We start from the raw sequence: 13080 nt of genomic DNA on the forward strand, positions 1-13080 counted from the left end.
GCCAATGTGTTTATCCAACTGCCAACACTAATGGGCTTGCACATGAGTTGCGCTTCTTGATGGGATTCATAGGTTTGTCCTGTCCCTTCAAGGTAGTGAACATTTACATTTAGTAGTTTAGAAAGCATTTCTTAAAGACTTTCTATTGCTTCGGCTCGCCTGTTTCTCTCACAGGTTCTTCGCAAGTTCCGTGCTCATGAAACCAACCTGCTGATCGCCACCAGCATCGTGGAGGAGGGCGTGGACATCCCAAAGTGTAACCTGGTGGTGCGCTTCGACCTGCCCACAGAGTACCGCTCCTACGTCCAGTCCAAAGGCAGAGCGCGAGCCCCCGTCTCCAACTACATCATGCTGGCTGACAGCGAGAGGACCAGAGGCTTCGAGGAAGATCTCACCACCTACAAGTCCATAGAGAAGGTGACACTTTCTTTAGTCAATGGAGGATTATTTGAATAGTGTTAGGAGAAATGTAGAAAGTTCAATTGTGAAGCTGAATGATGATGATGATGATGATGATGATGATGATGATGATGATGATATTACTCTTCTGAGCAGATCTTAAGGAACAAGTGCTCCAAGTCGGTGGAGGTAGGTGAGTATGAGCTGGAGCAGGTTCTGGACGATGACAACATCATCCCTCCCTACGTGCTCCGCTCTGAGGATGGAAGCCCCCGGGTCACCGTCAACACGGCCATCGGACACATCAACAGGTCGGTGAAGTCTTCAAATCCTCAATCCATTTAGGAAACGCTCCTAAATGAACTTTTTAAATGTCCTCTCTGCTCTGGTGCTCAGGTATTGTGCTCGGCTGCCCAGCGACCCTTTCACTCACTTAGCCCCGAAGTGCAAAACTGCAGAGAGGCCGGACGCACGCTTCCAGTCCACGCTCTACCTGCCCATCAACTCCCCTCTGAGAGTTCCTCTTAAGGTGAGGAAGAACATCTGCATTTGTAACAGTGTTGGCAATGGTTACAAGGCCTGTGTCCACATAGCAGCTTTTTCTGACCGCCAACTAGTGTTGTCACGATACCAACATTTTGGTTTCGATACCGATTCTTTTTCGATACTTTTCTTTTATTATTTTCATGATCAATACAATCTGTTAAGTGTTTTCTTACAACATGGTCTCTTCTTTATACTTGAGTTTATATGATTTCTTTGATAGTTAACTTTATATTTTATTAACATGTACAGTAATATAAATAATTATTATTGACAAAATCAATTATTGACGGCGACGTAGTAATCCGCAGCGAACCGCTTCAACACGTGTACTTCGGTGTATTCACGGCATTCTTTTTGTTATTCTACAGTATTGTTGTTTTATAGTTATTTGTTAATGTAACCCAATTTGTGTTCTTTGAAATTGAAAAGGATATCGCATTGTGTTTGTTACTTTCGTTGCAGTTGTATATGTCTTAAGTGTAATTTGGCTTGGCTTCCTATTTATGGGCATGCTTTTATTTTGAAGGCGAGTTAGCGGCGCTGTTGACAGGAAGTTGCTTTGGAAACAACGTGACGGAGATTAACTGAGAAAAGTAATATCTACATATAAAGACGGAGAAAGTAAACCATAACGTTTATGGTTAAGTGTTAGCACCCCCGAAGAGGCACAAGCTCTTACGTTGATATTGGAGATTTCAATCAATTAAATTTGAGAAAAAAACTGGGAAAAACAAAACGAATATCCGAATAGTACTCCAACGAACGAATATTCTGATATTCGGGTACAGCCCTAGTATGTACAGTGGGGCAAAAAAGTATTTAGTCAGCCACCAATTGTGCAAGTTCTCCCACTTAAAAAGATGAGAGAAGCCTGTAATGTTCATCCTGGTACACTTCAACTATGAGAGACAGAATGGGGAGAAAGAATCCAGGAAATCACATTGTAGGATTTTTAATGAATGAATTGGTAAATTCCTCGGTAAAATAAGTATTTGGTCTCCTCCAAACAAACAAGACGTCTGGCTCTCACAGACCTGTAACTTCTCCTTTAAGAGCCTCCTCTGTCCTCCACTCGTTAACTGTATTAATGGCACCTGTTTGAACTCGTTATCAGTATAAAAGACACCTGTCCACAACCTCCAACAGTCACACTCCAAACTCCACTATGGCCAAGACCAAAGAGCTGTCAAAGGACACCAGAAACACAATGGTAGACCTGCACCAGGCTGGGAAGACTGCATCTGCAATAGGTAAGCAGCTTGGTGTGAAGAAATCAACTGTGGGAGCAATTATTAGAATATGGAAGACATTCAAGACCACTGATAATCTCCCTCGATCTGGGGCTCCACACAAGATCTCACCCCGTGGGGTCAAAGTGATCACAAGAACGGTGAGCAAAGATCCCAGACCCACACGGGGGGACCTAGTCCATGACCTGCAGAGAGCTGGGACCAAAGTAACAAAGGCTACCATCAGTAACACACTACGCCGCCAGGGACTCAAATCCTGCAGTGCCAGACGTGTCCCCCTGCTTAAGCCAGTACATGTCCAGGCCCGTCTGAAGTTTGCTAGAGAGCATTTAGATGATCCAGAAGAGGATTGGGAGAATGTCATATGGTCAGATGAAACCAAAACTTTTTGGTAAAAACTCAACTAGACGTGTTTGGAGGAGAAAGAATGCTGAGTTGCATCCAAAGAACACCTACTGTGAAACATGGGGGTGGAAACATCATGCTTTGGGGCTGTTTTTCTGCAAAGGGACCAGGACGACTGATCCGTGTAAAGGAAACAATGAATGGGGCCATGTATCGTGAGATTTTGAGTGACAACCTCCTTCCATCAGCAACGGCATTGAAGATGAAACGTGGCTGGGTCTTTAAGCATGACAATGATCCCAAACACACCGCCTGGGCAACGAAGGAGTGGCTTCGTAAGAAGCATTTCAAGGTCCTGGAGTGGCCTAGCCAGTCTCCAGATCTCAACCCCATAGAAAATCTTTGGAGGGAGTTGAAAGTCCGTGTTGCCCAGCAACAGCCCCAAAAATCAGACAATGTGATTTCCTGGATTCTTTCCCCTCATTTTGTCTCTCATAGTTGAGGTATACCTAGGATGAAAATTACAGGCCTCTCATCTTTTTAAGTGGGAGAACTTGAACAATTGGTGGCTGACTGAATACTTTTTTGCCCCACTGTATAAATAAATACTAGTGACAGTGACGTGAGCAGTTATGTGGAGAAAACACCCCAGATGCTTCGCTGTCGTTTCCTGAATGATAACCGGTCGCTTACTGTTGTGACCCGTTATCCCCCGGTGTACCCTAGTCAGCGCCCCTAGTTACACCAATCAGCATGCGATTACCGTACAGCCAATCACAATGCGTGACGTCATTGGTAAGCAACGGACCCCGAACACATGTAGGGCGAACACATACTGACACAGGCACGGCTGCAGTGCAGGAAGTGGAAGCAGAGCGCTGAACACACACGGCTCTTATTAAAATGGCGCTTTCTGACCCGAGTACTTTTCCCCGTCATTCTTAAAGTACCGATACTAATGAAACTGAGGAATCGTAACGTTTTTAACGGTAGGGTATCGCGGTACCTTTCAAGTACACCGTGCAACACTACCGCCAACTTGTTTTTTAACGTGGAGTGATAGCATGCTGCACTCGGCTCCTTCTGCCATCAATGCGGCAGTTTCGCATTTCTCCAGTTTGTGTGTATGTCAAAGTACAGTATCTGTGGAGGGCCGCACATTTTAAATCTATTATATCGTCGCCTTTTTACTCCTTGATACTAGAACATACATCAGTATTTACATTGACATTAGACAATGCATATACTTGGTATTATTAATGATACTGTATAATACAGAGCACTTCTATAAATGAATTTTACTACAGCACTTTCCGACAGAAAAGTTGCCACACGGGGCTTTAGGCCTTGACACTCGATAGATTACATTAGTGTAAACGTATAGAATGTAGTAATAACTGAATCAGGTTCTTCCTTTGATCAATGTGTCACTGTCTTTGCAGGGTCCTATAATGTTCTGTGCCAGGCTAGCAGAGAAAGCAGTTGCACTTCTATGTTGTGAGAAACTCCACAAAATAGGTAAAACCAGAATGAGATTTTTCAGATGCATGATGGGAAACTATTGAATGTGAGCCCGTATAGAACTCTCCCCTGCATCCTCTTCATCTTGTTATGCTGCTTTCTTTACCCCAGGTGAGCTGGATGATCACCTGATGCCGGTGGGAAAGGAGACGGTGAAATATGAAGAGGAGTTGGACCTCCACGATGAAGAGGAGACCAGCGTACCAGGCCGGCCCGGCTCCACCAAGAGGAGGCAGTGCTACCCTAAAGCCGTAAGGAGGCTCGCTCTCTCTCATTGCACACACATTAGCATCTCAAAGCAGAAGCCATATTTCTACACTTCATTTCCATGTTTCTTTATGGGACAATCCCTACATTTCTTTTACTGGCTTTTTGGATGGAAAATGTGTATGTTATGTATTAAAAAAAAAGATGCTCATCATCTTCTACTCTGGTTTGGAAGTTGCAATTATTGAGCAGAAACGTCTAGTAAGAACTAATTCAGAATCTTTGATTTGAGCATAATAACAGATTTCTATTTCCAAATACACATTTAGATACGTGTCACTTTAAGGTCTTGGCATTCATGTTTATCTTCCTATCGCTCTAAAAACATTAGAAATGTTCCAAATGTTTAATGATGTCTTATTATTTATGACGTGCTTGTTACAAACGGCGAGCATCCTGTTGAATTGTTCAATGTTTTTCTGCTTCACTTCCCCTCCTCAGATACCGGAGTGTCTGCGGGACAGTTACGCAGTGCCAGAGCAGACGTACTACCTATATGTGGTCGGGATGGTGCTCACCACCCCCCTCCCTGATGAACTCAACTTTCGCAGAAGGAGGCTGTACCCACCGGAGGACACCACCAGGTGCTTCGGCATCCTGACTGCCAAACCCATACCTCGAGTACGTCACCTCCCATTATTCTCTCACGTCAGACTCTTAAGGAAAGAAAGAGAGAAATGGCTGTCATTGGTTGTAGATGGTAGCTGATGCTTCTTTTCTGTCCAGATCCCCCATTTCCCGGTGTACACCCGCTCGGGTGAGGTGACCATCTCCATCGAGCTGCAGAAGTCCGGCTTCACGCTGACCACCGCCCAGCTGGACCTCATCACCCGCCTGCACCAGTACATCTTCTCCCACATCCTCCGCCTGGAGAAACCTGCACTGGAGTTCCAGCCCACGCTGGCTGACTCGGCCTACTGCGTTCTACCTCTGAATGTTGGTCAGTGCAATCACTCTGTCAAACGTATTGCATTAATCTCCCCTAAGAAGTGGCACTCCAACGTCATACTATGTCATACTATGACGTAATTAAGCCCAATAAGACTTGTTTCCATTGACTTGCATTGGACACTAGATGTCTGGTAATTAGAGTATTGTATATATGTGTTTTTTTACTACTACTACCTTAATCAACTACTCATGGTTAAATTATCATCATCATTGTGCGATTAAAGTCGATGGACCTTGTTCTACAGTTTTCGGGTATTTCAGATCCAAGACTATCAGGACTGATACCAGTGTTTCCCGGCAGGCGATACGATATGATTATGCTTTATTGTCAGATCGAGTCTGACATTTGTCTTGCATCAGAGCAAAACAAATGTGTGGGCTGTTGTCGTATACCTGCTGTAACTTCAGGTGATGCTTCCAGGATACATGTGTTACCCTTGCTCCAGAACCCATTGAGCTGTTGATGGTAGGGCTGCCCCCTAATAGTCAACTAATCACTAGTCGACTAATAAAGTCTAAATCGAGCAATTTTTCATTAGTCGATTAGTTGAAAAAATAAATAATTATATATATATACAAAAGATAATTCTATAAAGATAGAAAAAAGCTCCATCCGTGCGCTGCATGTGACGCGTCAGCCGGAAACCCCCTCAGACTTCATTCAGAGCGGAGCCTTGTCATTGAGTTAATTTGGTCAGGCAGGAAATCTAAAGTGTGGATCTTTCTGAGCGAGTAAAGGACGAGTCCCACAAGGTGACATGCAAACTACGATCTCCTCCATATCCACGCTATCACAGCGCAGCTTCCTGAATGCCGGCTTCATAACCAAACACGGAGCTTAATTATCCGACGACGTGTGTTGCTTTCTCAGACTGAGGAAGACAGCAGCAGTGAGTCAGGCAGTATCAACATGTATAGACCTATAATATATAATCATTCTGACCTCAGAAAACAATAAAGCTTTCATTTCATGATGAGGGATTTTTGTTCCAACTTCAAGTGTGTGTTTTGCTCCGCTCAGCGGTCCGTCACAGTGCACAGAGCTGCAGGTCAGATCATAGAGCTGCATCATGTAGAGCTGCAGGTAGGGGTGTAACGGTTCACGGAAGTCACGGTTCGGTTCATACTTCGGTTTGGGGGTCACGGTTCGGTACGGGTTCGGTACAACAAGGAAAAGCAAAAAAAAAATTGAACAGTAGTGCAAGTTTTGGTATGAAAATAAGGAACTCTAACATTTGGAATCATTAACTGTATTACACAGTTAAAAACAAACCACAAACAGTAACACACACACACTCAGATGGCCATATTATTTATATTGGCTCATGTCAAACAAAAAGGTTAAATAAGCTGTAAAACTAAAAAGAATATTAATATTAAAATAAATAATAAGAAAGTGTTGCGTATTGACTCTTCTTGTCTGTCACATAAGTATTGCGCTAAGGGGAAATTATTTTGACCGGAGAGATTTCGATTTGCCGGTCTTCAGCACATTTGACCGGTTATAGTCCGGTAATTACCGGATAACGGAAACTCTGGTTGTTATATTCAGATATGAATAATGGAAGCTAGCTCTAAATGTGTGTGTTCTCGCTGCTTGTTCACACACATAATAAGAATCCTTACCGGAGCTTCTGCTGTTTATACCGCTGCGTCCGTGCGCTGTGACTACATTTCATTTATATTTCAAAGGTTCATTATTAGTTTTATTTTATGTGAAGCACAACGTACCATGCTGTTATAATATCACTATCAGCCTTTGAAAAAGTAAATAAAAATAATAATATAGCTTTATAAACATAATGTATCCTAAACGTGTGCCGATTAGTCGACTAATTACCTTAATTACGACTATTGGTCGACTAGAAAAATGTTTAGTCGAGGGCAGCCCTAGTTGAGGGTGTCCAAACATTGAAGGTCCAGGTTTTGGAGCCATACAAAAGGATGGTCTCGATGGTTGTCCTGAACACATTGAGTTTCATTGTGTTCAGCACATCAGAAGTCATATTTAAATCATCAGGTCCTAGAAGTTGAAATATGTGCTAAAAGCTGAATCCAAAGCTTATTGTCCTCTCTATTGATTTGACTGAGCCGAGAACGGCCAATACGCTACTGTGAACGAGCAGATTGGAGGCGGGGCTTACAGAAAATGCTATGCGCATGCTCTATGGGCCCGGATCCAGTGAAGGTCTGATATTTTTGTTCTCGACAGTTGGCCCATTTTGACTTGAAGTGCCACTGAGCAACTGTCATTGGAATAAATGGGTTCCCTTCATACCTTCGTGGTGAAGGTGTTTATCTGTTACCTTAGCCCAGGGGTCTGCAACCTTTCTGACCCCTTTTCCACCAATTGCTTTTGTCTGGAGCCGCAACACATATTTGATAGCTTGATAGCTTATAAAGTTGTATATATTGTTACATCATAGACAAAAACTACAGTTTTTTTGCATTTATTATTTATTACATTATAGAAAACCGTTTACCTCAAATAAGAAACAAATAACTCCTATAAGGAGAATAAAATACACAGGCCTACTTTAAAATAAATCAACAGCACTTGGGGAGTCCTCTGCATATTTGAAGAAAAGGAATGTAATTCAAATGGTCCCACTTTGAAATAAATAAAACATATAGCTGCACCCTAAAAAGAGTTAACTGATGGAATGATGACTGAAGATCGTCAGCTGTCTTCCTCTTCCGTGTGTTTCCTCCAATACGTAAAGGCACCTTCGACCACTTCTCTCCACATATCAAACATACCGGTAAGCCAGCATCGTTTGCTCTGAAAGTAGATAACTCTAACCACGCAGAATTAAATCATGTGTTCCTCCGGTACTTTTATTTTCTTTGATTTATCCATAGTTCGCTCATCGAGCCGGGGGTCAGGTTATTCGCCTGCAGGAAAAGGCGCTGGTGCGGGACCGTAGCAGGATGTGACGCATATTTGATGTGACCTAATTAAAACTGTGCTTTTTTAATCTGTCACAATATCACCTCAAAATAAAGATACGAAACATTTTCAACCATGTAACAAAATATAAATAGTCCTACAAATATTTGTATTTTATTTCCTTCTTATTTTTGTCTAAGCTCAAGGGAGCCAGAGCAGAGGGCTTAAATAGCTGGGGGTTGCCGACCCCTGCCTTAAACCATCCTCTCTCTCTGCTTCTCATTCAGTTGAGGACTCCAACACACTAGACATGGACTTTTCCTTCATGGAGGACATTGAGAAGTCTGAGGCCCGCACCGGCATTCCTACCACTCAGTACACCAAGCAGAACCCCTTCAGCTTCAAGCTGGAGGACTACCAGGATGCTGTCATCATTCCACGGTACCACTGCGCCATGTGAACCTTCAAACCACTTTTACTATGCTTACGATGTCTGAGCGCCACAATGACTCTCCCTGCTCTCTCCCCCAGGTATCGTAACTTTGACCAACCGCATCGCTTCTATGTCGCCGACGTGTACACAGACCTGACGCCGCTCAGCAAGTTTCCCTCTCCAGAGTACGAGACGTTTGCTGAGTACTACAAAACCAAGTACAACCTGGACCTGTCCAACCTGAACCAGCCGCTCCTGGATGTGGACCACACCTCCTCCAGGTAGCAGCACAAGCTCTCCACTCATTAGTTTGCTCTATTTGCTATTTTAACTGATAGGAATTTTCAAAAGCTCAAGGTTAATTCTTATAGTTTTGTCATTTGTCCTGAGTCTGTGCAAGAGAACAGGTTTAACAAAGGGTCTCAAAGGAGAACACACATTTTTCACATCCAAGTGTGCTTCAAGATGTTTGAGAATTAGTACAACAGGGGTGCCCGGGGTGCCAATGGCCCACAGCCAATTCTAAAAGTATAATGGAATTTGGCCCACACATGGAACTTGTGCTTGACTATATTATACATCTTAAATATATGAAAATATGTTACACAGTATTCCTGTGTTAATAAGCCCACTTTTCAAACCTCGAGTGAGGGGCTCAGCCCTTTGTATATTTGTCTGTATGTGGCCCTCATTGAAAAATGTTTGGACAGCCCTGTAGAAAAGTAGTATAGCACCTTTTGGGCCCAGAGAGAGAGATGTGTTGAGTATGAGAAATTGCCTCAAATGATGTCGCTTGAGGCAGCTTTGGTCGGGACTAAAGTGGTCAAGTGTAAAAAGTAAAGTATGTGGGGTTGTAAAGTTAGAAAGTAGTGTTCTTACAGAGATCTGCTGCTGGAAACATCGCCTGCTACTATCTTAACACCAGAACTGAACTGGTTGCATTGTGGGTGATTATGGTCAGAATCCAAGTAATACAAAAAGCTCAGTTTTTTGTATAAATGTCCAATGAACTGTACAGTTCTCTGTTAGAGATGTTCAGAATATTTTGATACAATATTTCGATTTAGCAAAGGTCACATTTGAAAGCAAAGTGATATCAAGTCCCAGTGTAATGACTGCACCTTGTCCATGACCATTATTTTGGTCATGTTCCCTCTGCTCTCAGACTGAACCTGTTAACCCCTCGGCACCTGAACCAGAAAGGCAAAGCTCTGCCGCTCAGCAGCGCAGAGAAGAGGAAGGCCAAGTGGGAGAGTCTGCAGAACAAACAGGTAATAAAACAGTGATGCCACTAGGCAGGTCCAGGAACAGGAGTCCGGCTCTCGTACCAACAGTTGGTAAAACTCAGGCACCAACAATCTGATTGGCCAGCACCAAGAACTGAGAAAGATTTTTTTTATTATTTGAATACAAATTATATTATGAACATAGCAGCTTAAGGTAAAATGTCCAATCAAATCTTAAATGGAATACAAAAAATGCATATAATTATAGGAAATTCAAGTTCCAATATGCACATCTACACAATCTCCTTATATGCATGTTTATTACAGTGTAGACAGAGGTGTATACATTGGAGTAGTGATAATAATTAGGGCTGTCAAGTTAACGCGTTAATAACTAATAATTAGTGGCGTTAATAAAAAATGAACGCCACTAATTATTTTAACGAGATTAACGCATGTGTACTTTTTGTCCTCGGCCGCCCCGTAGTTTCAGAGCGCATCGAGTTTAAAATACATTCTACAAGCTGATGCTGACAGCGCCGCTCCTGCCGCCTGCTTGTGGCAGACCACACTTCCACGCTCACCAGCAGGCACCGACTGGCCATCGGGAGGACCGTGTGTGTGTGTGTGTGTGTGTGTGTGTGTGTGTGTGTGTGTGTGTGTGTGTGTGTGTGGCGCGAGCGAGCGAGGCATACCTTACGTGTATTGCTGTTGTTAGCATCTGGTGCTAGCTAGTTGCGCTAACGGATATAAGGAGCTGTTTCAATGAAAACAGAGGAGCGACATTTCGCCGACAACTGCGCCGAGCACTTGACTTGATGCAGGAAGCCAGACAGTGGGACATTGTAGGAGAAGTCAGCACACTCAGCACGGATAGTGCGCAACATGATTGCAGCGTCCAGGCAGCTCCGGTTCGAGCATATGCCTTGAGTTGCACATAGCTCCAACGATCCATCACGGTGTCTCCACACACACACACACACACACACACACACACACACACACACACACACACACACACACACACACACACACACACACACACACACACACACACACACACACTATATTGTATTATGGTATGAGAGGTTCCAGGTTGAATTGAGGCGAATATTTGTAATGTTCAGAGGTTGTTGCGTTTAATATTCATTAGAATATTTGTCATTGTTCAAATGATAATAAACACACATATAAAGCATATTTGTCCACTCATATGTTGATAAGAGTATTAAAAACTTGAAAAATATCCCTCTATGGTGCATTTAGAACAGATACAAAATGTGCGATTAATCACGATTACCTATGGACAATCATGCGATTAAATATTTTAATCGACTGACAGCCCTAATAATAATATATGAATGCTTAACTGCACAGTTTAAAAATGTTTGACTGCTGGTGATGAAGTAAGACCATTGTCTCAGAGTGCCTGATTTAAAAGATTTACTTTTTATTACATGTATGCATTTTCATGATTGACATTTTTGAACAAACGCTATTATGGATTGATCATGACTCGTATTGAACTGCAATGAAAACCATCTAGAAGCCAATGTCGTCCTGGTATGATTCTTAAATATTAGACATGAGCTTCCACACTCTGAGCTGCAGCGGTGTAACATTGCATTGTGTCTGTCAGATCCTGGTTCCAGAGCTGTGTGCCATCCACCCCATCCCCGCCTCTCTGTGGAGGAAAGCTGTGTGCCTGCCCAGCATCCTGTACCGCCTCCACTGCCTCCTGACTGCAGAGGAGCTGCGGGCCCAGACCGCCAGTGAGGCTGGAGTGGGGGCTCAGACCCTCCCCCCCGACTTCAGGTCTGGTTTTACCCACTAAAGCACATAAACACAGGATCAGTGCTTAACAACAGCGAGACATTGTCAGTTATTCCAATTTATTTTCTCTACTGTAGCACGAACTCTGCACACGACACGCCCTGCTTATTCTCTCAGTGATAGACTGCAACAAATGAAGTATGCTGCCCTTTGCTACTCAGTGTGCGAAAAAGTACACGTCCCACCATCCGGGACGTGTTATTTACAATATCGGACAAGTGGATCTTTCAATTGACTTGTCCGGTGGACAAGTGACGTTTTTCGCCCTGATTTATTGATAAATTATTGATACATTCAGTTTACAAAAGGCAGAACTCATTCGCAAATTGTACGTGTCCGCCATTGTTCGTTTAGAAGTGTTAGTTTCGGTTCTGCTTGTAGATTCCTAAGGAAATGCATCTCGCGGGGGCGGGGCGGAGCGGGCGGGAAGTGTAGCACAGTGGCCGGGCTGGGAAGCAACACTCGGTTCCGAGTAGGAACAAATAACAATTGTCCGGTACCGGGATTAATAAGAGTTGTGAGGACAGGAAGCGAGGCCGAGCCCCGCGGACTGCAGCTCTCTCTATGCTCCGTATCAGCTGATCGCTGCACGGTGCAGCTCAGCGTCTCTCTCTTTCTACACACAGCAGATCCGCTGCCCGTTTAACAGCCTCATCTTTGTCAAACTTTCTTATGTTCTTTCTCTAACACGTAATGAAGGTTATTAAGCGTTTTAGCTCCTGTGTTGTTAATATTGACCACCATTTCCTTTATGAAGTGAAGCAGCCTCCCTGTCTGTCCTCGCGCTGTCCTCACATCCCCGGACCCCCAGACTCGGAGGAGCAGGATGTCAGTATTGTTTATGAAGCAGGGTATAGAAAGTACATTATTGAAATGAAAATACTATTTATTTACTTTTACAAACAGTGAGCAGCTGGGCAGCTGCAGCATGTGTATTGCAGGACATGTGTAAGCGTGCAAGCGTCTTTGAGTTGTAGAAAAGCGCTAGGTCTATAGGCTATAATATAATATATTATTATTATTATTATTAGGTTATGTATGTCCTATGTGTTGGACATGTGTGGTTGGACTCTGTCTCACAGGCAGTGTAACATCAGAGGAGACTGGGCCAATTGTACATTCTCAAACTGCACCACTTAGAACTAACTAAACAATGCAGAGATTATTTTTATATAATTGTATTCAATAACCGTAAGAAATTAAACGGTATGAAGTGATTTGTAAATAGGAATACAGATTTGACTTAATGTTTTCATAAATATATTTTTCTCCCAGTTTGTCATGGGACTGATTTTGACCCTCTCAAAGAACCGGAATCGAGAACCGAAAATAACCGGAATCGAAAAGCAGAACCGGAATCGTTAAAATCCAAACGATACCCAACCCTATGTGTGATGCAGTAAAATCTTACCGCTCACT

General features: G+C 43.2%; 1 protein-coding gene across 2 annotated transcripts in view; it reads left to right on the forward strand.

The window, feature by feature from the left end:
• The window catches only part of dicer1 (dicer 1, ribonuclease type III), a 67247-nt gene that overhangs the window by 18332 nt on the left and 35835 nt on the right, over nucleotides 1–13080 (forward strand). For both annotated transcript variants that reach the window (XM_034078303.2, XM_034078304.2), the window contains exons 12-22: nucleotides 175–417; nucleotides 556–710; nucleotides 796–928; nucleotides 3983–4058; nucleotides 4173–4312; nucleotides 4770–4949; nucleotides 5055–5268; nucleotides 8457–8610; nucleotides 8701–8883; nucleotides 9768–9873; nucleotides 11468–11643. In XM_034078303.2, coding sequence (XP_033934194.1) covers nucleotides 175–417; nucleotides 556–710; nucleotides 796–928; nucleotides 3983–4058; nucleotides 4173–4312; nucleotides 4770–4949; nucleotides 5055–5268; nucleotides 8457–8610; nucleotides 8701–8883; nucleotides 9768–9873; nucleotides 11468–11643 — 1760 coding nt within the window. The remainder of the gene's footprint in view (nucleotides 1–174; nucleotides 418–555; nucleotides 711–795; nucleotides 929–3982; nucleotides 4059–4172; nucleotides 4313–4769; nucleotides 4950–5054; nucleotides 5269–8456; nucleotides 8611–8700; nucleotides 8884–9767; nucleotides 9874–11467; nucleotides 11644–13080) is intronic.

The sequence above is a fragment of the Pseudochaenichthys georgianus genome, unplaced genomic scaffold, assembly GCF_902827115.2.
Source record: "Pseudochaenichthys georgianus unplaced genomic scaffold, fPseGeo1.2 scaffold_409_arrow_ctg1, whole genome shotgun sequence".
Taxonomy (NCBI): domain Eukaryota; kingdom Metazoa; phylum Chordata; class Actinopteri; order Perciformes; family Channichthyidae; genus Pseudochaenichthys; species Pseudochaenichthys georgianus.